Raw genomic sequence first — 26434 nt, 5'->3', positions numbered from 1 at the left:
TTATGTGAGCAGTAACCAGGTGGGCCAAGAACAGAGGTTAGGAAAATACGCTCACCGACTGCTTGGAGGTCGAACTTCTGGTGTTGTGAAGCTGCTCTCCCGCCGACGCCAACACCTTCAACCCACACCTCACACTTGTCATGAGACGTCATGTTTTCTCGTGGAATCATAACCCAGCTCTGTCCTTGCGGAACTGAGAAGATGGCTGGAGTGAGCTGATCTGTGTGACTTTAACACAAAGATGGAAGACGATATTACACTGCCCAGCACACCGCAGTGGCCAAAACGAGTCACAATGCAGGTCTTGCCACATGGCTATACAGTGCACTGTCAACAGAGATTCCTTCCTAAAGATATCAGACAGTGAGAAGCAGAGAGAAGTACAGGAGTGAAATGGGGAGGGAGGAGAGGGAGTGGGGGAAAAGACCATTAGAGGTGGAGGGATTTCAGAGGAGAAAACCAGGCAAGCCGGGTGTAGGGCAACCAGAAAGGTGGCGGGATAACTACTGAGGTGAGATGTGAAACCTGGTGGAGCAGAGATGGTAAAGGAGAGGAGGGGATACCACAGTGACTGCCTGGGTGTGCAGGAAGTGGAAGGGTGACTACAGGAGAGGTAAGCAGATACAAGGGTTCGCCAAAGGGTCAGGTGAACAGGATACGTGAGGGAAGAGGGTAAACCAAAGAGAAATGGCAGAGTCTACAAGCGTTATACATACAACTTTAGGCTGCGATAGTACAGTGTGAGGACTGTGTCTTCACTGTGTTCTCCCTCGTAGGCCCAGGTGCAGTTCATGTCGCTGTTCGGACCCGGTCGGAAACACTGCAGACCACGCAGATCATAGCACCACCCTGCGCCATGAGATCAGGGAAAATTACACACTGACATACAGATTAGCATGTAACATTGACAAGAGCATTCACACTTGATACTTGAGCAGTGGCACTCCTAGCACTGACCAGCACCATGATACATGTGACAACCCCTACAGTAACCACAACAAACTTACCAAACATAATGCTAAGACAGGCCCTAGACCTACCTTGATTTAAGGAAGAATGAAATAATAAGAGGTGCTAAGGGAGTGGCCAACACTTTCAGATCTCCCATTGCACATCTATGGAGAGTAAACACAGACTACAGCTCGCCCAAGGAAACCTGAAAGTCCCCCATATATTTGCAGTGCGTGGATTCTGCACTGTATCCGTACTGGGACTTGTAGGTCCTTTTAGGACAAGCAGTTAAACCCCACCCCTAAACTGTTGTTGTCGACACAATGATAATTCATGTAATACAGGCGACTCACATACAGACAGCAACCACACACATTAAGACACACACTAACATACGCCCATTTACACAATGATTGGTGGACCATACATTCAGCTACAACACATCCCTATTTTCGGTTTATAAAACATTCATACAATTATAAAATCGTATGTAATATTTCGAAAACACCAAACAATACTTGAATCCCCAGAAGAATTTTACATCATGCTCACAGTTTTGCACCTGCACACATACAGGCTGGCACATGAACCGCATAAAACGAATGATGGGCTCAGAACAGGAAGGTCGCCTTCACACAGGGGACTTCCTGTCACTCAGAGGTGAGCTTGAGAGAGTAGTAGAGGGCCGGGTAGAAACAGAAAGAGGAGAAAGAAAACTAGATAGAAAGATAAATAGATAGATAGAAAGATAAATAGAGAGGGAGATAGAAAGATAAATAGAGAGGGAGATAGAAAGATAAATAGATAGATAGATAGATAGAGAGGGAGATAGAAAGATAAATAGAGAGGGAGATAGAAAGATAAATAGAGAGGGAGATAGAAAGATAAATAGATAGATAAATAGATAGAAAGATAAAAAGATAAAAAGATAAAAAGATAAATAGATAAATAGATAAATAGATAAATAGATAAATAGATAGAAAGATAGAAAGATAGAAAGATAGAAAGATAGAAAGATAGAAAGATAGAAAGATAGAAAGATAGAAAGATAGAAAGATAGAAAGATAGAAAGATAGAAAGATAGAAAGATAGAAAGATAGAAAGATAGAAAGATAGAAAGATAGAAAGATAGAAAGATAGAAAGATAGAAAGATAGATAGATAGATAGATAGATAGATAGATAGATAGATAGATAGATAGATAGATAGATAGATAGATAGATAGATAGATAGATAGATAGATAGATAGATAGATAGATATAGAGAGATAGAGAGATAGAGAGATAGATAGATAGATAGATAGATAGATAGATAGATAGATAGATAGATAGATAGATAGATAGATAGATAGATAGATAGATAGATAGATAGAGGGAGATAGATAGATAGATAGATAGATAGATAGATAGATAGATAGATAGATAGATAGATAGATAGATAGATAGATAGATAGATGCAGAGAGAGAGAGGGGTGGCACAAAGAGACTTGGAGACGAAATGGGGGCAGTGGGCAGAGAGGGGAAATAAAAAAAGAGACGAAGATGAGGCCCACATGAAGTTAGACTGAGGATAAAAGGAAGAGGGAAGAATGAAAGAATCGAAATGGAAGAAGGGGGGAGAGGAGGAGTAAGTGTGAGGAAAAGAGATGAAGAAGAAGAAAGGGGAGCGAATGGTAGAGGCAGAGGGAGGAAAGAATAGAAAGGCAGAGGGGAAAAGAGGAGGAAAGCAAAGAAGGAAGAGGAGGGACACAGGGAAGGTTAGAGACCAAACCAGAGAAAGGCAATTTAAAAGAGGGGAAGATAGAGGTGGCCTGTGAGTGAGAGAGAAAGGGGGCAATGTTATTTAAACAGTTCACAAACAGCTCCAAGTACCGTAGAACAATCTCTCGGACACAGAGGATGCTGCATGTGATAAAGTCCGAGATAAAAACAGCTTACAGTACTTCTGTCTCGTGTACTTACCTCTCGGAGAAGATAATGATAGGAAGAGCAACAGGAAGTAGCGAAGACTATCCAGCCCCACATCAGTGACCTTCATCTCACAACGAAGCCGCTTCACTACAGCCTGCAAGAGAAAAAGACCGAGCATGTGTAAGGGCCACAATTTAACCAAATCTAAAAGATTAGTTCTTCTGTGTACCAAAAAAAACTACTCAAACTCAGCAAGGCCAACAATTCAGAACCAAAACAGATAGCTTCAACATTTCCACACAAATCCAAAACAACTCTAACCCTCTCTGAACCAACCCGAACAACTCCTAAATCCCTCAGATTCCAACTTAAAACCTGGCAGAGCAAAAATCAACAGCACCAACCCTGCGAGGAACTAACTGAGCAACTCCAGTCTGCTCAGAATCAAACCCAGCAGCAGCAGTCCTATCAGAGCAGAGCCCTGCACAACTCCACACCTATTAGAAGTGGACAAGGGAGAGCAAACCAGACTCTCAACCCTTCACTGTACTTCAAGCCTCACCTCAAAAAGCATTGGCAATTAGATTAAGAAAAAGTACAATATATCATCTCAAACGACAGATTGTCTGACTCAATATTTCCTGCTTCTGTGGAACCGCACATTGGTTCCAGAGGTGCTGCTACGGTGCACAGAGCCCCAGTACACTGCAAGCCCTAGTCCTAGTACTATTTCTAGCTGTGGGTTGGGCACATAAACTCTTCCGTATGGTGGAAGGAAACTGTGACCCGACCACACACAGCACTCTTAATCTGCCACCACACGAAACCCACACGATGCAGCCACAAGTGTAAGCAAGAAATCACACCACACACGCGAGCAAGACACTGCGGACGTGAGCTAGACGATGTACCCATGGCTCCTTAACACCCACATCTCACAGCACTCCTCTCTATTGAAAAAGTGATGATTGAGTGCCCCAGTTGGGGAATTTATTTAAGAGGCTGGAGTGGGTGTTTCTGTCCTAGAGTGTTTGTTTCTGTCCAACTGTCTGTGTACTTAAAACGTATGGGCTTGGCAGATGCTGGTGTATTTTTGCTGTTCCTGTTCATTTACAGTGACTGCCCAGCGATGTTATGTACCATTTTGTGGCGTATTCCAGCAGATGTCCCCTTAGAAAATCCAGTCACTGGTCTCATACAGCATCTGTGTTGTTATTCTTGAGCCGGCTAGTCTTTAAAGCTCTTCTGGTTTGCACATTACTTCATAGACCAATATAGCAGTCAAGTGGAAAGGATTGAAAAATGTTGGCAAAGATTCTGGTACATTCTGCCGTTTGGAGACAGGGAGAATGCGTAGAACATGCAAAGACAAACATGCCCCCAGCCTGCTGGTTTCAATACTCAGAGGGGTACCATCTGGGGTGATGGTTTGAAGCGGTTGTGCCATAACTGCCTGGCTGTCAGATCCTTTTCGTCTGGGTGCTACGGCCAGGTTACTTTGTTGAAGTAAAATGTGAACAAGGATGGCAGACGTTGCAAGGAGCTCGGGGTAGTCCAACTAAAGATCCTGGTGGAAGACTTGTCTAAAATAACGGGCAAATTCAGCTCTTTCATGAATTTGAGAAACTTGGATTGTTACCCGAATAGTTGGCCCATGTTTCACCAGAGCTGCACCCCTTTTGTCTTCTGCCTTTAGCACCCCCCCACTCTCCCCACTTCTTACAACCTATGTCCAGAGAGTGGATTGAAGAGATGCACTTTGATATCAGGTTGCTAGCAGAGTGACAACATTCAAAGAAATCCAGGGCCTTCTTTACGAGAACACTTTATGTAGGGTAGGGAGGACTTTGAATTGAATTATTTCTAACCGTTCACCAGTTAGCTAGATTGATAAGTCTTTCTAAGCATGTGTAGTGTACCATGCATTTACTCTAAGTACCATGTATGTCTTCTATGTCATTTGTGAAAGGTATTCTCGTTCTATGGTGGAGTGTGCAAACGTCTTCATGGAACGGTGAGTAAACATGTTTGTGTTTAACTTGCTTGCCCATGCTAATGCGTCTCACCGTTGGAGATCTGAACGCAACTCCTCGATTCTCGAGTCAGTTGCAATCGGATCTTAAAGGGCCAAGACGCACTCCTGTGAGCTCTACTGTTTACCAGATTAAAGCCGCTTCTAAAGGATAAATGCATCTCAGTTGTTTCATTTGTATCACCTTCACAGCACGCTTGTACCCTTGGTGTTTAGAGTGATTCCTGGCACCACACCTATTATTATGGTGTGCTGTTGATTAACCCCTTCCCTGCTGCCGTTGGCCGTCGCGAGCACTACCTCGCTGGTGCTGTGAACGTCCAACGGCCGACGCGGCCCGCCCACTTATTAAAACTTGCGCGGTTAAGGTGTTAAAGAACTTTCTAGGGACACGTCCATGAGTCTTTCAGTGGTTTTTCTTTTTTCTCTCACTCTATACCCTGCATAAAGGGGAAGAGGGGGTGATCTGTTTTGGGGGCCTGCATTACTTTTTCATTCGCCCACACCCACATTAGAATGTATGACAGTATACTGCATGCGTTTATCACCCATGCCTTCTGACAGTCGTCAATAGTACGAACGCGTCTTTAGCACACATTTGTTCAGCAAGCAAGCCGTTATAGCCATTAGGGAAGCGCTGGATTTTGGAATAATTTTATTTACTATTCCAACTCCAGTCTGTGCAACAGTAGTGAAGGTGTTGGACTTTAAATCCAACACCATTCCACTAATGCGCCCTGTGAAGAAGTACACGAAACAAGACGATAGTAGATCAACTTATTTATTCAAGCTTTAGATACAGAAAGGTCCTATTCACAGGACACCCATCAGCAACTGGCCTTGATCACTTGGCAACCATCCCAAGTACACTACACTCTAGAATTACAGTGACAGAGTATTCCACAAGGAAGCAGTTTGCTGGTACACAAAACTACACAAGATAAATACCACACACCTTTCCCCAAACCTAAAGTAAGAACATGCTGATACAAGTAAATAAAAAAAAGATTGACTAAGCTTTAAAGGAGCCATAGAGCTAGTGAGTTACCAAAAACATAAAATCGTATTCAGTTCAAAACATAGTCACGTAGAGCCTCAGGAGCTCCAGGCATGCGAGAACTCCTTTGCAGAGGAGTAACAACCTTGGGGTGAGAAGACAGGTCATCAAGTTCAGAGGATCTGCTGAAACATCTGGGAGCAACCAAAGGCATGGGAGCAATCCTACCCAAATTCCAAATGCACCCATCATTGAGCTTCACAGCATTGCGAAATAGCTGTGTCACCCTGTAGGGAGAAGAGAACTTCGCACCAGCAGACTTCTGGGGAAAGCGTACCTTCACACCGTCACCCACACGCACTATCGTACTATCGTATGTGAGACAGCATGTCTGGCATCAAAATTTGCTTTTCTTTTGGCAGACTTGAGGTCCTGGAGCGCCCACCATTGAGCATCCTGTCAATTCAGAATGTCAGCACCTTTTCCTCTCATCCAAGACTGAAACATGTAAGTGTTAGGGGTGCGGCCCCTAAACAGCTCAAAGGGGATTTTCCCAGTGGTAGAATGGGGAGTCAACCGGTAGACCATGACTCTCTCAAGTATTTTTTCTCTCCCGGCCTTGCCCTGTTCTTTGGCTAGCTGGATAGCTTCCTTCAGTACACGGTTGAACCTCTCTACCATTCTGTTACACTCTGGATAGTAGAGGGAGCAACGCTTGTGTTTATTCCCTTTATTGGCCAAAAACTCCTCCATCTCTTTTGACACAAGCGGAACGCCATTGTCCGTCAAAAGAGATTCAGGAAGTCCTTCCCCGCAGAAAATGTCTTGCACAAATGTAGTAATGTCTCTAGTTTCTATGCTTTGCGGCACCTTGACCTCAGGCCATCTTGAGTACATATCAATTAGTACAAGAACATTGGATTGTCCCGCTTTACTGGGGACAGGCCACAAGAGGTCCAATGCTACATCTTGCCAACATTGTATGGGTGCTTCTCGTATGACCATGGGTTGTACCCTAGTCTTGTACACCTTATCACAGGCATTGCACACTATGCAATCTCTTATCATTCGCTCTACGAGAATATCAATGCCGGGTCAGCAGAAGTACAGACAAACTCTTTCTTTGGTGTTGGAGATTCCCTGGTGACCTTGGTGGCCTAAATGGACAATTTGTTCTCTAACCTATGAAGGAGGAATGAGTCTAGTACCTCTCCAAAGCAAACCTTCGCATATGGAAAGCTCATTTCTAACGTTCCAGAACCTCCGGACACTATCACTCAGGGTCTTGATACCCGACCAACCCTCAGATACCAGCCTGCATACCTTATGCATGTCCACATCACTCCACATGGCATCCTTCCATTCTGCCTCGGAAACTACTCCCTCCACAATCTCGCAGACTTTAAATTCCTCAATTTCCCATCAGTTTTCAGGATCAAGCGGGACTTTTTCAGATCAATCAGGCACCAAGCGAGAGAGACAGTTGGCAACCTTATTATCCACACCAGGTATGTACTTCACACTGAAGTTAAAGTCTTGCAAGGCAATCACCCACTTATACATTCTAGAGGAGACTGCATCTAGACCTTTCTTGCAGAACAGGTCCTTTAATGGCTTGTGATATGAGTGGATGACAAACGAACTGCTCTAGAGAAACTTTTTTAATTTCTTGATGGCCCACAAGATGCACAGTACTTCCTTCTCGATTAACGAATATAGAAGTTCTGGACCAACAAGAGCCCTGGAGAGAAACATTATGGTGACCTCCTTACCATTCCTCTCCTGTTTAAGAACAGCGCCCAAACCCTCAGAACTTGCGTTTGTGATCAGAATTGAGCTTGAAGAGGTGTCAAAGCCCTGAAGGGAAGAGGCAGAACAAAGGGCTTTCTTGACTTCTTCAAACTCCAACTGACACTGTGAAGACCTACAAAACGTTACCCCTTTTTTTAGAAGGGATCTTAACGTGGAGGTGCGGCAAGCAAACTGGGAAACAAATTTACTGTAGTATTCAGCCATCCCTAAAATGGTAACTAGTTCATCTCTGGTTTGCAGAACAGTACGTTCCTCAATGGTTCTTACCAGGCGATCCCTGGGTTTAACTCCACCCTCCGTCAAGCAGTGACGCAGGTAATTCATTTCAGAGAGATTGAACTTGCATTTGCTTTCATGCAACGTCAAACCCCTAGCACTGTAACGCTCAAGAACAGCCCTCAGTCTCACATCATGTTCTTGTTGAGAGGAACCATGAACCAAGACGCCGTCCTGATAAATTTTAACTCCTTACACACCATTCAGCACGTCTTCCACAACTCTTTGGAATACAGAGGCTGTGTAGATCAGACCAAATGGAAGACGTGTGACTTTGTGGGATCCAAAAGGTGTTATGAAGGCAGTCAAGTTCATGGACTCTTCATCAATTTTAACTTGATGATAGGCTGCCCTGAGGTCTAGAGTGGAGAAAACACATGCATCTCTTAGCTGAGCTAGCAACTCAGTGATGTTAGGCAGAGGGCACCTGTCAGCAACAACTTCACGGTTCAAAGCACGGAAGTCCACACATAAGCGTGCTTCTCCAAAGGCATTGCGTGCAAGGACAACCGGAGCCAACCATTCACTCACCTCCGTTTCCACAAGGATTCAGTCTTTCTTCAATTTCTCTAGGTCAGAGCACATTGACCCCTGCATGGCTAATGGTACACCGGCCACTTTACAAGTCACAGGAACAGCACCCGGCTTTAGAGTGATTTTGTGGGTATAACCAGAGAGGCAACCCAACACTTGACTGAAAACTTGTTTAAACTCAGCAGGTAATACACAGCTTGGATCAGTCTCACCTGAAACAACTTTCACAGGGGTAGAATTCACAGAGATATTTCTGAGAACGATGCTGGGATCCCCACCAGCAACCAATGACACACCCAGAACAGCCTGGTGAAACCTGCTAGTTATGCTATCACCTCTACAGGAGATGTATATTTTTCCTGCAGTAAGCCTCCCTTTGTATTTCATGTTGCCTAAAAAATACCCAAACAACTTTATAGGTTGACCACCGTAAACTAGAGGCTTAATGTCAGGTTAGTAGACTCTCACTTTCCCTTGAAGTTTCGCATCAAAGAACTGTTCAGGGATGGGAGAGATTTTTGCGCCCGAGTCAAGAAGCATTCGGATATTGCAATCATTCACCTGTACCTCATCCACCGGCCCCTTTCTCTTGTTTTGACAATTCTGTAATGAGACCTCTCCACAGTGTAGCTCGTCATAATCGGAATCTCTTTCATCCTCAAGGGAAAACCGACTGCCATTCTTGTTTTTTGGTGCTCTACAAACTTTAGCTACGTGACCAATTTTCCCACAATTGTGGCACTTAGAGAAGAGAGCAGGGCACGACTGGTCGTTGGCAAGATGACCGGTCATGTCACATCGGTAGCACTTCATCTTGAAGTTTCCCTTGAGTTTAGAAGTAGAAGAGGGTAGAATGGGTTCACGTTGCTTCCAAGTAGGTTTTATGGGGTTTCTTGTAACAGAGTGAACTTTTCCTCCTTGACACCATTTTCTTTTTTTGATGACCTCAACACAAGCGAGAAAGTGTTCTATTCTTTTGGCAATAGAAACAAGCTCATCTAACTTTGGGTCATCTTTCTGCCAAAGTACACCTTTAGAAATAGCGCCACGAAGTACAAACTGCCAGTGATAATCAATTAACAGAGTGCAACAGGAAGTAATTTGATGGAAACAGTGATGGAGCACATGTGAGATACACTTACCAGGTTTGTCCTAGTTAAAGATTTTGTCTTCCGGCTTTAGTCCTTTAAGTCTCAATCCACCACAGGAGTACACTTTTAAAGCCCCACAGGACCTCAGGGGAGACACTTAGACGCTCACAGGGTGGCAAGCAGAGGTTAACGTGAGGGTTCAGTCCAGGTCCAGTTGCCACTGATGGGCATCTGGGCAGTTGTAGAAAAAGGCCTCTTGTAGCTTGTTTTGTCTCTATAGCTTTAACAGGAGATCAGCCTTATGGCCCTTGGCATCCACTTCTTTGTCCTTGGTACATGAGATAAAGCAGTTCCAGCCCTCCAGGACTCTTCTCAGGTTGCAGACAGCAGGTTCAGTCCTATACTGACCAACCTCAGGTCCAGGAGTATTCTGATGTAGGTGCTTGAAAATGCTACATTTATGCCTGGCATGAGCTAGTACGTGGGACTGAAAATTGGGGACACCATTACCAATGGGGTAAAGGTTCCTGGGGCTAACCATACCCACTTTGGGTATTTTCAAGATGGCTTAAGGCTTCTGCCACACTAAAGTGTGGGTGTGTGTGTGTATGTGTTTGTGTGTGTGAACTCACGCACACATGGATGCGTGCATGCGTGCAGTGTACTAAGATAATCTTGGAGTCTCCACACATCTAACACTAAAATTCAGTTTTAGGTAGTCCCTGTATACCCAACAAGTCAGTAGTCTGATAGGACAAAGCTGAGATTTCAGCAACCAGACAGTGGATACACACAATATGAAAAACCCAGCAAACCAGTCAAGCAAGTCTTGACACTTAAATAGGATCCGGCACTGTGATATCAGCAAGAGGCTCGCTGTAATTGAGGGTGGTCCAGCTAGAAGGACAAAATAAGGGTGCAGGCCTGAGGGTTACCTTCATCTGATTGTGACAAGGCAGGCCTCTGAAGTTAATGAAGTGGTTGGGCCCAGCCCACAGACCATCCTGTCAAGAGCACAAAACCATCTTCCCAAACCCAAGGCTTTTTGTCCCTGTGCTAGGAGTAAGTTCACACCTCATTCACACCCACTGAAATACTAATTACTGGCTGTAGAAAGGAAGAACAACGCGCTGTATCCAGAAAATCCTGTGCCCCGTCTGGCCGACTTATTTGAGGAAGCGTTGGAGAAAGGTTCCTTCCCACCCGAGACAGACATCGCTACCATTGTGGTCCTATTGAAATCCCAGCCGCTCTCCCGTCACTGCATGGACTATCGTCCCATCCCTCTCCTCAACACGGAAATCAAGTTGTATGCAACCATCCTCGCTCAACGACTGAAGCCATATCTGTCCCTGCTGGTTCATCCAGACCAGTGTGGCTTCATGCCCATGCGTGGGACCCGACACGGTCTTTGGAGGCGACAGCTGGCCCTAGCCCATCAGCATTTACTCACTCCATACCTAGCTCTCCTTCTCATAGATTTTGAAAAGGTCTTAGACTCGGTGGACTGGGCATACCTAATGGACGTATTGGTCGAGACGGGGTTCAGACCACACTTTAGGGATCTAGTCCATGTCCTCTATGCCCAACCACGAGCGAGCGCGTTGGTCAATGGTGTGTTATCGGAGGCCTTCCCTATTAACAGGGAAACAAGGCAGGGCTGCCCCCTTTCGCCTTTTCTCTTTGCCCTAGTGATGGAGCCCCTAGCCTCTCTGGTGCGGGCCGAGGATCGTATTCATGGATGTGAATGGCCCAACGCAGAAGTGGACAAGTTCGCCCTATATGCGAACGACGTCTTGCTCTTTGTGGCCGAACCCGTCTTTACGGGACCACACTGTCTCCAGATCTTGTAGTCCTTCAGGCAAGCATCTGGTCTCCGGCTGAACCTGGGGAAGTCGGTACTGGTCCCATTGCACCTATCCAGAGACTGTTACGATTTGCAATCCACCATACCGCTTCGGCGTCAATTATTCAAATACTTGGGGATATGGGTCACCCTTCTTCCCGAACTGGGATGGTCTCTCAACTTTACCTCATTGGTGAAGAAGGCTAAAGAGGATCTTCAAAAGTGGAAGACGCTGCCTCTGAATCCCCTAGAGAGGGTCGCCCTGTTCAAAATGATGATCCTCCCCGATTTCTTTATGTTCTCCAGAACGCTCCCTTCTGCTTTCCTAGGACCTGGTTCAGGGAACTGGACAGTCTTGCCACCAAATTTCTCTGGGGTGGGGGGAGGGCGCGCTTGGCCATGACCATCTGCCAGATCCCCTCCTTTGATGGGGGTATGGAGGATGACACCCCTATATCTTTATTTCTTGGGTGTGAGTCTCCTAGTAATCCACAACTGCTTCAATGGGGGCTGGTCCGACCCTGCCTATCGGCTCAAGCTGAGCGAACTCCAATCACTGATGTACGAGGGTCCATTCCATCTCAGCTGCCTGATGCGACACGTTCCGTGCTGTTGGCCTGGCGGGCCTCATTACGCCACACTAGCTGGACGGGCAAGCTGACCCAATGTACACCCCTCTGGCAGGGAACTTGGCTCCAGGAGGTTAGTGGGCTGCAAGGGTTTAAATCGTGGGACCTTACCGGAATCTCACAACTTGGGGATGTCTGGGCTAATGGCCACATGCATTCATTTCAGGACCTCCAGACCCGCTATTCCCTCCACCCATCCCAAATCTATAAATAGCTACAGCTGTGGCACGCCCCCACACACATATCACTGACGATACTAGGCTCCCCGAGTACAGCCCTCCCGAGGCGCAGACTATGTTGGGTGACTTGGGCAAAGTATTGGGTATCTCTCGCATTTACCGCACTTTGGTCAACAACACTCCCACCTCACTGGATAAGTTAAGGATCAATGGGTGGACTGGGTGGGTCCCCTTGATGAGGCAGATTGGCGTGACGCCCTCATGGCACCCAAGACGATCACCGTGTCCACCAAACCTAGAGTGATCCAGCTATACTATTGCACACTGCATGTCTCACTCCCTTGCACCTCCACCGGGCGGGCCTATGCCCAATGTGTCCTGTGCAAGGTGCGGCCACGCAATTCAGCTGACTTTTTCCATATGGTTTGGCCCCTACCTGGCGCGATTCTGGGGAGCTATTGAAGAGGAGCTCACGGAGGTCCTGGGTTGGGCGGTTCCCCATGATCCACATCATTCTCTATTGGGGATCACATATGGGCTGGATGGGTCCAGAAATGAAAAACTATTTTTAACACAGTCATGATTGTAGCCAAACGTGACATAGCAGCAGCATGTAAACGTCCAGACCCACCTGACCTCAGGAAGTGGCGAAGGGGGGTGGACTGGTCCGCGACCCAAGAAAAAAACCTATATGCGGCAAGAGGATGTCCCGAGAAGTACCATAGGGTGTGGGGAAAATGGCTGGGTACTGAGGAATGACTGACACACTTTGCTCAGTTACTATGCCTGTGTATACCATCTGGGGTTGGAAATCATGGGATGTTCTGCTCCTGTACATGTCAATAATTCCATGTCTATTGCTGATTTGTTCTATACTTTTCAAAACAATAAAATTGATTATGAAAAAAAAAAAGAAAGGAAGAACAAAATGCAGATTTAGCTTCCAAGGACCCCATGCAGGGCAAAGGTGACTATTTAAATGTAACCTTCCTAAATATTTATTACAAATTCAACTTCACCAGTGAATTAGGTTTGTAGTAAATATTTCAGAAAGTCCCAAAATTAAATTTGTGTCTGTTTCCTAGAAAAGACAGCCTTTAGTAAACTTAATATTGTATCCCAATGCTTTCCTGTAGAACAGTGAATCCTGCTATAATGTAAACAGCTTTGAGGTGCTAGTCAATGTAAGGACATGTTTAACATTAACCTTTACATGTCCTAATTTTGAATATCATGCACCCTGCCTTAAAGGGCAGTGAGGCTTACTTCAGGGTGACTTATTAATACATTTTAAAATGTGTTTTAGGCATGTCAAAAGGGGTTACTTTGACAGATCGAAAGTATTATCTTATCTCAAGTGTATTTGCAAAGCGCACTCCCACCCCCGAGGGTATCCTGGTACCGAGCAGCTGGGCGTGCCCAGCCATGCCTATGATAGGCTGGCTAACTGAAAAGCCAGGTCTTCAGCTTCTTGTGGAAATCAAGAAGATAGGATGAGTCTCTGATTTAGAGTGGTAGGTTGTTTCACATGTTAGGAGCGATGTAAGAGAACACCCGTCCTCCTGATATGGTTTTGTATATGTGTGGGTTGTGTGGGAGCAGGAGACATGAGTAGTGGAGGTGTTTGGTGGAAAGTGATGCAACTGTTCAGGTAGGCAGGGACTCAGTCACTTGGGTGACAGATTAAACCTGCATAACCAGGCTACTTGTGGTAGGTCTGCAGTCAAGTTTGCACTGTCAATGCAGTGGGTGGCAAGGGAAATGTAACTTACAGGCCCTGGGTACACTGTGGGTACCATATACTAGGGACCGAAAAGATAAATTCACTATGCCAATCAGGAGTATACCGATTTTGTTGGCAGGAGGAGCACAAGTAATTTATAACTGGTTGGCAAGGGTAAAGTGCACAGAGTTCTATAGGAAGCACAAATAGGGTTAATCAAAAATACATTTAAAAAATCTGGCATGACCCTGAGGAAAGGGAAAATTTCCAACACAAATGATTTACCAGAAGGCAAATGATTTAACAGATCGACCAAATCTATTGCTAATTTTTCCCATTCACCATTTGGAAATTGAACAGAAATCAATAGTTGCATGTGAGCAAGCAAACCTTTGTCTGCATTAGCACATGAACCAGACGTTCCCATGAAACATTCTAAAATCGCAAAGATCTATAGCAACTTCAACCCCGAGACAAACCCAGAAGACATCATCTACCAACTACCCACCACCATATGCGATAACAATCACCTAACCATCTCCATTCTATGGCGGACCACCAGGGTTTTCGTAAAGAACCGAAGACCTGACTGTTTGACCAATAATTATGTAATCAGGACCTGGGGGGCGTGGCTAGCAGCCGACGGAGATGGTCGCTGCCTAAAGCGGCTCCCGACCTCCGCCCGCTAATCCTGCAAATAATCCACTGTACACGTGGGACATACCCCCCGAAACTCAGTGGGAGTTCAGACGGCGGACCCCAGTGCCTGCTTTGGGGCCGGCGGCGCCCTGCTAGCCGCTGCGAAACGGCTGAAAACCAGCAGTAAAGAGTGCACCCGGGAGACGAGCTAAATGGCGACCGCACCGAGGCCCTGACTGTGCGGCTGCCGGTGCCCGCGGCCGAAGATCGTAGAGGCGGTGTTGCGGTGGAGCCTGCCCCCTGTCCGATACAACTCGAATCGATGGAGGCGCATCCCAGCCAGAGTGCCACGGATCCGGCCCCCTGCTCCGGGTGAGTCTCTGTGCGACCCCTCACCTGACCGGAGGATCTACGAGACTCCCCGGCTTCTGGGCCCAGACGGAGCTTGGCCCTGGGGAAGACCGCCCCCCGTCCTTCCAGCGGACCCTCGGCGAGCTGCGCCCTGTCGCTGATGGGATCACCCTGCGGGCGGCGTGGGGGAGAGAGCTGCGTGGGGGGCCAACTGGCGAATGATGCCCTGAACTGGCTGGATCCCCCACCACCGGGATGCCTGACTACGCGACCCCCCGGCTTGGGGCCTACGGCGGACAGGGACTCTGCCATCTACCGGAGGCCTGGGGGGGACCTGGAGACACCATCGGTTGGGACCGGAAAGCCGCCACTGGAGCCCCGGACTCGATCTGAGACCTCACCCTGAGCCCATACTCTCTGCCCCGCTGGCCTTAATCACTGCTGGCCTTTTGGGAGCTCGGAGAAACTCCGCGGAGGCGGCGGACCTGCCTCCCTTCTAGCCAGTCTGGAGGAACCCGGGGGCTGCAGTGCGACGACGAACTGAGGGGGCGCCTAGTGCTCGGAGGAGCTGCTGTGCGCAGCAGTACTCACTCGCCGCGTGGGCATTTGCGCTGGGCGAACTTTGCGGGCCAGAACTGCCACGTGGCCCCCCTGGCCTATACGGCTCTTGAATCCCCTCGGCGCTGGAGCTTGCTGTCCCCCTGCGGAACCGGGAGTACCTCACGACTGCAGTGGGTCCATGAGAGAGGTGGATCAGTTGGAGGCCTGGCGTGTCTCCACCCTTGTACCCCATCACTGGCCCTGGACCCTGAGTGCCTCCCTGGACCGCGCCTACAGCGGAACACCGAGCTGGACCGCAGGCGGGGAAGCGGAGATCGCCCGCCCCGACAAGGAGGGCCTGCGCCTGGGACCAACGCTGCGTCGGCTGGACTGGACCCTGTGGGGGCGGCTGACGCGTGAAAGTGCTGTGAGGCCCGGGGTGACCCGAGTTAAAGCTGGAATGGAAGCCTGCCTGGCTGCTGCCCTCGTTGCCCGTTGTGGGGTGCACCTGCCACCAGCGAACCTTGTTGGGGTCCCAGACACCCACCCCGATTCAAGATGGGGAAGCCCAAGGGGGCGAAGGGAGACCGCAACCCAACCACGGAATCACCTGACGACGTTCCGCAGCCCCCGACGGAACTACAACAGATGCAAAACCGCATCCTAGAGGCCATCGCAGCCACGAAAGACGCTCTACATCAAGACATCCTGCAGGTGTCGACAGGTCTGGGGCTCTTACATGCAGACCACGGGAAGCTGGCGGACAGGGTCAAATCTGTGGAAGATACCTTGAAAGACGTAGTGCCAGCACACAAGACCATGGAGGGGCGACTTACAGAGGCTCTGGAACGCATACAGACCCTGGAGAGACGGGCGGAGGATGCCGAAAACCGCAGTCGGCGGAACAACGTGCGCCAAGTGGGCCTTCCAGAGAAAAAAATGGGCTCGGACCTGGTGGGTTACCTGAGCGAATGGCTGAAAACGGCAGTTGCCCCGGAGGGACTTTCGCCCTTTTTCACACTAGAGCGTGCGCACCGAGTCCCGGCCAAACCCCCGAAGCTGGGCCTACCACCTCGCCCAGTGGTCATCAAATTGCTACACTATAAGGACAGGGACTGGCTTCTGCAAAGGGCCAGGGAGGCAGGCCCCTTCCAAGTGGACAATAGTAAAGTCACGCTATTCCCAGACTACACGTTCGAGACTCAAAAGCTGCGGGCCTCTTTCCTTTCCATTAAGAAAGAACTGCAAACGGAAGGCATACAGTATTCACTCCTTTTCCCGGCCAGACTTCGAATAGTAGTGGACGAGAAATCGCTGTTCTTCCCCACGGCGGCGGAGGCATGGGCCTGGTGGGACACCTACAAAGCGGGCACGGACGGAGCCCGGTTTCGGGAGGAAGAGGAACGACAGAGGCAGCCGGTGAGGAAATCGCGGAGGCTCCGGGGGCGCAGACAGGGGTCCAGGAGGCCTACGGAATCCCAGACGGAGGACGAGAGGAGAGCGGCGCTGCAGGCTGTAATGGACGTCTCGGGCTCGGCACTTGCCCAATCGGGGAGAGTTTCGGGCTCGGATAAACAGGGAACGGGCTCAGAGACGGAACTATCAGAGTTCGGCAGCATGAAGGTGTGAGAAGTTGGCCTGATATGCAGTGCTCACTATTCTAGTGATCACTATGTATCATACCAAACGACCCTTATTGATGATTGGTTGTAAGTCAACCTTATAGACCAGCTATCCTAGTAGCATGGACAAGAGCAGTCTTTAGGCTAAACTCTAGAGGGCATGTTAAGCCAGCTGTTATACCATCACATATACCCCTTGAACACCAAGTGAAAGGACACCACACAAGATGTTATGAAAATAAAAGGATATTTATTTATAACAAGTCTACCCTGATCTCTTTATGAGTCAGGGAGCTAAGCACATAACAAAACTCTTATGAAAATACTTCAAGTCGCACAATTTACACAAATGCCCGAGGGGCACGAAAAACCATATACTACAAAAGTAGAATGCGAAATACTAGAAGGTAAGTAACTGGATCCAGAGGCTTTAGGATCGCTAGCACTGCACTACTGAACCCTCAGGTAAGGAGCAGGAGGCCTAGGGGGATCGGGTGCAGAGTGTGCACTCTCACGCGGGATGCAGGACAAAGTCTATGGATGCTAGTAAAATGCAAAGTTAGTGTTATCGGGCGAACCCGACTAGGTAGAGCTGAAACGAAAAAGGATCTGGACACTTAGAGAGTGGTCCTGTGCTGGAGCACCGTGGTACTCGGTTTACCTAGCCCAGGGGCTGCGGCTGCATCGGGTTAAATTGTCGTCGGGAATCCTCGTTGATACTCTGGAGCCTGAAGAAAGTAGTTGCTGGCAGGCGACCAGTGAAGATGTTCCGGGCTGATCCAAGGATGGATCAGTGAAGAAGGATACCTGTAAGCAGAGGGGACCAAGTTCTGAATCACTAGCCAGTGATTAGGTTGGCACCGGACGAGGTCACTCAGCCAGGTGAAGAGGTGACACTGGATTCTGCTGCTGCACGGACCAGGGCGCTGATGTCGACCAGGCCGGAGGTCTGCGAGCTGTCCCACGTCGGATGTCTGCTGTTGGCGATGCTGGATCCGTTGAAGGAAGCAACAAGCCTTGGCTAAGGCAAGCCCACGTGGCGACACAAAATGGCGTCTGGAGTGGACCAGGAGGGTCCGAGGAAGTTCCCCTTCAAGAGGAGACAGGGGCTAGTCTAGAGAAGCAAGTGACCGGACAACGTGGCAAGCAACACAGGAGCAAAAGGGCCCCACGCAGATCTGGTGGATGCTGGGGGGCTGGACTTCGGTGCTTGTGTTGCTTGGGGTTGGGGCTTCTCTTACCCCAGTGCACCCACTCGAGGGTCCCTCGGCGGTCGTGCTGGATCAGTGTCGTGCTGGTTCTGATGAAAGCCGGTTCCTCTGGTCTCGTCGCACCCACGGTTCTCAGCTGTGCTGTAGAGGCAGGTAGAGGTCAGAGATGGCAGGGAGTCCGGGTCTCGTCGTGCTGGTCGGTCGTGTTCCGGAGGAAGGACGTGCAGCAAACCGCAAGATACTTAGTTGGTGCCTGCAGATGCAGGGTGACTACTCCTTAGTCACAAGGGAGAAATCTTGAGAAGAAGTCGAGAGTTCCTTTCGTGGAAAGTAGTTTCAGGATTCAAAGATGATCTAATTTGCAGGGGTCCCCGCTCCTACCTTTATTCTAAAGAAAGGGGCTGGCACGCGACTAGGTCCTGCCCATGGGTGGGACCAGGAAGGGGGGTGGTTACACCCCTCTCCCCTGTCCGGACTTTCCCCAGCTCAGGGGCTGGTGTGCCCCTGGAACTGGTTCAAGCCGGCATATGCACAGTGAGCACCGGGGTGCCACTTGCAGTCACCTTCCTCTCAGCCCTGCCTACGTGGGATACACAAAACCCTGTCTGGGATGGTGCTAGCACCGCCCCTGACAGGAAACCCTTTGTCCAAGCTCTCCTCGCTGGAAGGACTCCCAGCAGCAGGAGGTCAGACTTGTGTCTGTGGTGGCAGCATCCATTCTGTGATGCTGAGGCTCGAGTTAACTTTGACCGGGGGTTCACAGTTACACACATGTCGTGTCCCTCTAGAAGGGTGGAATGCTAACCCCGTCGCCAGAATTGGCGAGGGGTTAGTATTCCAATTTGTATGACACCTTACTCGACATGTTTTGATAAAGCGATACCAAAGTTGGCAAATAACCGCGAGGATTATAAGGCCCTTAAGAGTATATGGTACGCGTCATCATGGAACAGCTATTAGGACTTGGTTCCGCAAGCTGCAAACGGGCTCAGCTCATGCCAGAGCACCATCTCACATAATTCCAAGCACTCTGCCTTCAGGATTGATAAGGCCTGCCATAGGAGTGACTGATAGGAATACATGTGTCCATTTTAGGGTTAGATATAGGAATACTATATCTAAAGCAAAGGGTGTTTACACCACCTTGCCCCAGCTGTCGTGCAGCCAGTTGTGCCAGATTTAGATGGCCAGCCAGGGGTGGCATAATACATGCTGCAGCCCCTGGGTACACCTATGCCCTGGGTACCTAAGGTACACTGTACAGGGACTGATAAGGTGACTCAGTATCCAATTAGATATGTACCTAAGGTACATGGAATCCATTTTACAGAGAGAGCAGTAGGCCTGGGGACCTGAATAGCAGGGTCCTAGGTCAACTAAGTCGGAAAGCCAGCAAAACACCAGGCAAAAAGTTGGGGGCAACCATAGTCAGGTATCCACCCTCCTACAGAAGGGACCAGCGATCACGCCACAGACGTCGGGGGAAATACTTGGGAGCTGAGAGAGGGAAATGGTGCTCTTGCAGGAATGGAGGCTGTTGGGGCTACCGCCTGGACACCTAAGCAGGCAGCTGTAAGACTGGATCATCGTGAGTTCCACTGCGTATTGTGGGGCGGGGGGACTGGGGACTGTGCTTAAAAGTGCTTGAGCCTAGTTCACGCTCCTTAGGGCCCATAAGGCCTCTGTAGTGAAGACTGCGGATTAGTAGAATTTGTCAGCACGTTTGCTCGTACACAGTTTGGATGGGAGCAGCTCTTTCGGGGTTAGGTCCTGTTCTGGGGGGGGAGGGGCCTGGAGAAGTTGGGGTGACTCGAGGCGCAGTGAAGGGGGGGGGAGAAGGGGAAGTTTTGAGGGGGGCGGGAACAGTGTCATGCCTGTCGCCAGGAGGCGATACATCATTGAACTGATCCGAACACTGTGGGACAATGGCTAATGTGGGATCGATAAAATGTGTGTCTTGGAATGTGAGGGGGCTGCACACTATGGCAAGGAGGCATAGGATTCATGCTTATCTGGTTCGGAGAGGAGTACACATAGCGTTTCTACAGGAAACCCACCTGACAAAGAAAGAGGGAATCGTGCTGCAGCGTAGGTGGAGAGGGCACTTATTCAACACCACGTATTCGGCCTTTGCTAGAGGGGTGTTAATATGGATAAGGGCGGGTACACCTTTCCAAGTAACCAGACACATAGTGGACCCTGAAGGAAGATTTGTGGTGGTCGAGGGCAAACTTAGAGGCCGACACATCGTACTCAGCAGTATCTACGCACCCAATATAGACCAGGCAAACTATTTTACAAAGCTATCCGGGGAACTAGCCAGTTATCTTACAGGCCCAGTTTTGATGGGGGGGGACTTCAATTCCATAGCAGACACGGTACTAGATAGGTCACATCCACCATGGCATACATCCCCAGTACATAGGCTAGCGAGATGCAGGTCAGACTGGCAGGGAAAATGGGAACTGTCAGACGCTTGGCGCACACAACACCCAGCGGAGCGAGACTACTCGTTTTACTCCAGCCAGCATGACCTCCATGTCCGCATTGACTCTTTCCTATGCTCCCGGTCGGTGCTTCCTGCAGTAGCCAGGACTGAGTATCTGGCGCGCACAATCTCCGATCACAACCCCCTACTCCTAACACTGAACTGGATGACTGAAATTTCGCAGATTCCGACGTGGCGGCTGCGACCGGAACCGCTAGATGACCCTCCTTTCCGGGAGGAGCTGGAAGGGAGGATCTCACAATATTTTGTGGAAAATGAGGGTTCCGCTACTACCAGAGCAGTGGAATAGGACGCCTTTAAAATTATAGTAAGAGGCCACTGCATAGGAAAGTATGCGGGAGTGCGAAGGACCCTGCTGGACGACCTGGAAAAAGCCGAGCGTATGCTGAGGGAGGCCGAACTAGCGCGCCCCAACCGGCCCGAGCTTCAGGGGAAGGTTAGCGAAGCGAGGGAGGCGGTGGCAGTGGAGGTGGAGCGCCTTCGTAGTTTTGATTATAGGACGTACCTAAAGAAATCGCACGCGGAAGGGGATAAAACTGGAACACTCTTAGCTTGGCTGGCGAACCCCACCAGGAGCAGCCACTCGATCTTGGCCCTGAGGGGGGAGGGGGCCCGCATCTGTAGCACGCAACCAGATATATTAGACAGCTTTCGGTCGTATTATGAGGACTTGTATAAGAGCACGCTGGGGGACCAGGGAGAGGCGATAGACGCTCTTTTAAGTGATCTACAGTTACTGCGGCTTGACCAGGACCAGGCAGACGCCCTGGGGGGCCAAATAGAGTTGACAGAAATAAGAGGGGCGGTGAAGCAGATGGCACGTAACAAAACTCTGGGCATAGACGGACTGCCCATTGAGTTCTATGGGCGATATCTGGAACAATTGGCCCCAAAGCTCCAAATAGTATACAATGAAGCCAAGGATAAAGGCCGGCTCCCCCAATCAATGTGCGAGGCCATAATGATTCCTCTGCTGAAGCCACGAAGGGAAAGCACAGACCCGGCGTCCTATAGGCCGCTGTCCATGTTGACAACAGATTACAAGATCCTGAGCACAGTGCTAGCCTCCAGATTATTAACCCACATGCAAGACCTAGTCCATGAGGACCAATCCGGATTTATACCCACCCGCAACACGACGCACAACATCCGCAGACTGCTAAGATTAGTAGACGATCCACCTCCGGAGGCAAGAACTCCCCTCATGTTGGCTGTTGACATAGAGAAGGCCTTTGACAGCCTAGAATGGGAGTATCTATATAGAGTGATGCGGAGTTTCGGCCTAGGAGAAGGGTACATAACTTGGACGAAGGTATTATACGCGTCTGCGAGAGCAAGAGTGAGGGTTGGCGCTCTGGTCTCCCACCAAAATGAGGTGAATCGGGGTACCAGACAGGGATGTGCACTTTCTCCCCTACTGTTTACGCTAGCGGTGGAACCTCTTGCAGTGATGGCCAGGCGGGGTGACTATTACAAAGGGTTGGAATTTAGAGGGACACAGCACTTCATCTCACTATATGCAGACGACAGAGCGGTGGAGGGCGCGGAGAGACTGCTGGCGCGCTTCGGGGCCTTATCAGGCCTAAACGTAAATTGGGCCAAAACCTGTCTCTTCCCCCTACGGAAGGAAGAGGAGCAACCTCCAGCCCACACACTTATTAGATGGGAACCTAACTGCCTAACCTACCTGGGTGAACACATATACCACGAACCGGCGAACATGCTGGACGGCGATGTGGGACTATGTGTCCGCGCTCTGCATAACAGTATGTCCTTTTGGGCCACCCTGCCTCTGTCAGTAGCTGGTCGGGTATCTCTTTTAAAAATGGTAGCCTTGCCGCGCTTGCTGCACTACTTCAGGACTCTCCCCTTTTGGGTGCCTGGAGCAGTTTTTGGCCAGTTGAGATCGGTGATTATATCATTCTTATGGGGAAAAGGCAGAAGCAGAATTGCGTTGGCAACGCTGACCCGCCCCAAAGACTACGGAGGCCTAGCAGTCCCAGATTTCGAACTCTACTACCTGGCTGCCCAACTTCAAACCTTTACGCAAGAAATTGCGAGAGCTTACAGCGGCCCGGAACAGGAGAGAGACAACGGTACCCCCCGCCATGTACTGGCTTATATTGCCCTGCAACAAAAGCTAGTGCTCAGAGACCTATCCCAAGAAGAACAGATGTTCCGATTATGTTGGAACCGCTCGCAGAAGCGAGCGGGAGTCAAGCACCCATATGCGCCTGAAATACCACTGGGCATGGTGACAGCACTCCCACACGGTGGAGATTGGTCGAGGCTCCAGCTATGGGAGGCAGCGGCGTTGCAGATGGTGGGAGATCTCTATGATGATGGTGTGATGGCCCCATACCAGACGTTACAGGAGCGCTATGATCTCCCGAGAGGGGATTACTTACTGCACGCGGCTGTGGTGAGAGCCATTCAGGCACATTGGGGGGGGAAGGACTGCTCGAACCACCGACAACACTGGCCTGCCAGTACACAATGATGTCGGCGGGCACCTTCAAAGCAGTAACGTGTCTCTATTCCAAATGCTGGGTGAGTCCTTGCAGCCGCTTGCGGTGCTGAAGGCCAAATGGGAAGCGGACCTGCAGGTGGAAATCCCGGACACCACGTGGTCCCAACTAGTACAGAGGGCCAGAAAGAGCACTAGAAATGCGCGCTTCCAGCTAATACACTTCTACATTATTCATAGGGCCTACCTCACCCGAGCAAAATTGCAAAATACTTTGGAGCAGAGGACTCATCGTGCCCCAGATGTAATAGGGTAGGAGCGGATCTAGTGCATATGCTAAGGGACTGCCTTCATCTGCAGGATTACTGGAGGGACATTGGCAACACATTGAACGAAGTGGCGGATAGGGACCGGACGTACGATGGAGCGGTCAGCATATTACATTGGTTCCCACACACACCCAAAAATAAAATATCGAGCAAGTTCATTGACATGGGTCTAATTTTAGCTAAGAGGGAGTTGACCAGGGGATGGAAATCAAAAACGGGGCCGACGCACCGGAGATGGCTGAATGAATTCCTAAAATGGGAGGCCGGCGAGAGCACGGTCAGATACCAACTTGCCCGTCGTAGATCGGATGAGCGAGCCCAGGAGGCAGTGATGGCATGGGAAATGCTAGTACAGGCACTGCGAGATAGCTCAGTGGAGGAGGAAGGAGAGGGGGAGCCAGAGGAGCCGGAGGACCCGACTGGGACTGCCGCGGTGCTGGTACCCTCGCCAGACACACACACCCAGTAAACAGTTAGATGCTTCTGTCCACCACAACAGGAACATGATACTCAGTGCTAGGCGAAGGCGGAGACACTGAGGGGAGGAGGGGGAGGGTAAGTTCAGGGGTGCAAAACTGACGCAGCTGGAAGACTTTTGCTTGATGATAGAGGGGGAAGGGGAGAATAAGTTGAAAAGCAGACCGCAGATTGCCTCACACGGGGACTATATGTGGTAGAAAATGTAAAATGCACCAAGTACGTAATTGACGCCGCCCGGCCTTCAGGATGTGGGCTGAATGGCTGTGTATACAAAACGGGTGCGGAGATAAGAGGGGTAAAAATCTGTACTGATGTGATCCCATCTTGATAAATGTACTGCACATTCAGTTCTGCAATAAAAATCGTTTAAAAAAAAAATAAAAAAAATCAGGACCTGGTCTAGGCTGCCTGAGCCTCTGCAAGCGCCAAAAAGAGACCTAGCAGTGATTTGTGCGCTATACAAGAGTCTCTGACTTGACTTGACTAACAGACTAGGAACCACTTATCAGCGAAGACACTGCTGGCATCAATAAATCCATCCCCTCAGGGGCCCCCTCAGGGGCCCCCTCAGGGCCCCCTCAGACCCATGACCCATGCCCCCACCACATCTACAACCCACTATCCACTATCAGCTTTACCGCTCACATACATCATCAACACTTCAATCAAATGCGCAACCTTCCCGGTGAACGAGAAGCATGCAGACATCAAAGCCCTCCTGAAGAAACCATTGGCTGACCCGAGCGATCTCAGTTACTGTTGACCCATCTCACTATTACCTTTTCCTGCCAAAGTCATGGATAAGGTGATCAACAAACAACTCTCCAGACACCTAGAGCATCACCAACTACTGGACAACACACAATCAGGTTTCTGCAGCAAACACAGCATAGAACCACCTTCATTGTGGCTACTGACAACATCTGTACCATCCTTACCCGCAGAGACACCACAGCTCTCATCCTGCTAGGTTTCTCCACAGCTTTCAATAGTCTCACAAAATATCCTTGTCTCAAGACTACACCACACCAGATTACAAGAACCAGCTCTAAAGTGGATAGCCTCCTTCCTTACAGGCAGCAAACAGAGAATCAGGCTCCCACAATACACCTCAAAACATAAGAAACTCATCTGCGGAACCCCACAAAGACCATCTCTCAGCCCAACACTCTTAAATATCTACATGGTACTCCTCACAGGCATCATCAGAGCCCATGGATTTAAAATCATATCCTACGCCGACTACACGTAGCTCATCCTATCCCTGGCAGACAACGCCAACATCACCAGAAACAATTTCATAAAATGCATGACCAGAGTGGCAGACTGGATAAAACAGAAGTGCCTAAAACTTAACACAGAAAAAATGAACGTACTGATCTTCGGAAACAAGAGCTCACCCTGGAACTTTCTCCTTGTGGTCAGCGGAAATTTGGACACAAGCCAGCAAAACTAGGACCCATGCCAATCTCATTTCAACAAGCCAGAAACCTAGTACTCATCCTGGACAATAAACTCACCATGGCACTCCAGTTAACGCTGTCCCCACTGCTTGCCTCCTCTTCCTATGAATGCTTCAACAGATCTTCAAGTGGCTACCCCAAACCACCAGATGCAGCATCATTGAAGCCCTCATCATGAGCAGGCTGGACTACAGCAACGCACTCTACGCTGGACAGAGACTCCAGACCATTCAGAACCTCTCTGCCAGACTCATCCAGAACCTCACTCGCCTCACCTCAGAGAGCTCCAATGGCTCCTCATTCAGAAATGCTGACAATTCAAGCTGCTCACCCATGCATTCAAGGCCCTCCACAACATTGGACCTGCCTATCTTAATCATGAGATCTACATCTCTCTCTCTCACACATATCCCAAGCATCCACAGAAGCAGAGCTAGAGGTTGTCTTTTTTCCAACATCACTGCCAAGACCTGGAATGGCATCTCCTAACACATCAGCACCTCATCTTCACTACTGGACAAAGAGCTGAAAACCTGGCTCTACCGGCTTCTACCAACACTGTGGATCTGTTTCAGATGACCCATACCTACTCTTGCTCCACCCACACGCCTGCTCCAGCACCTAAGTGGCCTGAGGACTGCTCATAGCCTCATCTCTTAATTTTAAGGTTGAGCTTAGTGCAGCGTACATGCGCTGCTATAGGAAAACAACCTCTTGGAATCAATCTGTACTTTTTACACGCTTGTGTTTGTGTTTTTTTTTGTTGCTTTCTTTCTATTGGGCTTTGAGTGCGAAGACAGCATGCAATTGGGCAAAGGTGGATGCATGTCCCACCTTTGCCAGG

General features: G+C 49.3%; 1 protein-coding gene across 2 annotated transcripts in view; it reads right to left on the bottom strand.

Annotated features, from left to right (window-relative positions):
- IL27RA (interleukin 27 receptor subunit alpha) overlaps window positions 1-26434 on the bottom strand; it is a 199551-nt gene that overhangs the window by 108419 nt on the left and 64698 nt on the right. For both annotated transcript variants that reach the window (XM_086963656.1, XM_086963658.1), the window contains exons 2-4: window positions 2912-3014; window positions 717-849; window positions 56-228 (exon numbers count right to left, since the gene is read on the bottom strand). In XM_086963656.1, the coding sequence (XP_086819782.1) occupies window positions 56-228; window positions 717-849; window positions 2912-2987 (382 nt within the window). In that variant the 5' untranslated portion in view covers window positions 2988-3014. The remainder of the gene's footprint in view (window positions 1-55; window positions 229-716; window positions 850-2911; window positions 3015-26434) is intronic.

This window comes from Lissotriton vulgaris, chromosome 1_1 (assembly GCF_964263255.1).
Source record: "Lissotriton vulgaris chromosome 1_1, aLisVul1.2, whole genome shotgun sequence".
Classification (NCBI taxonomy): Eukaryota; Metazoa; Chordata; class Amphibia; order Caudata; family Salamandridae; genus Lissotriton; species Lissotriton vulgaris.
The sequence above is the reverse complement of the archived record's forward strand: the minus strand, read 5'-3'. Positions and strand labels throughout refer to the sequence as shown.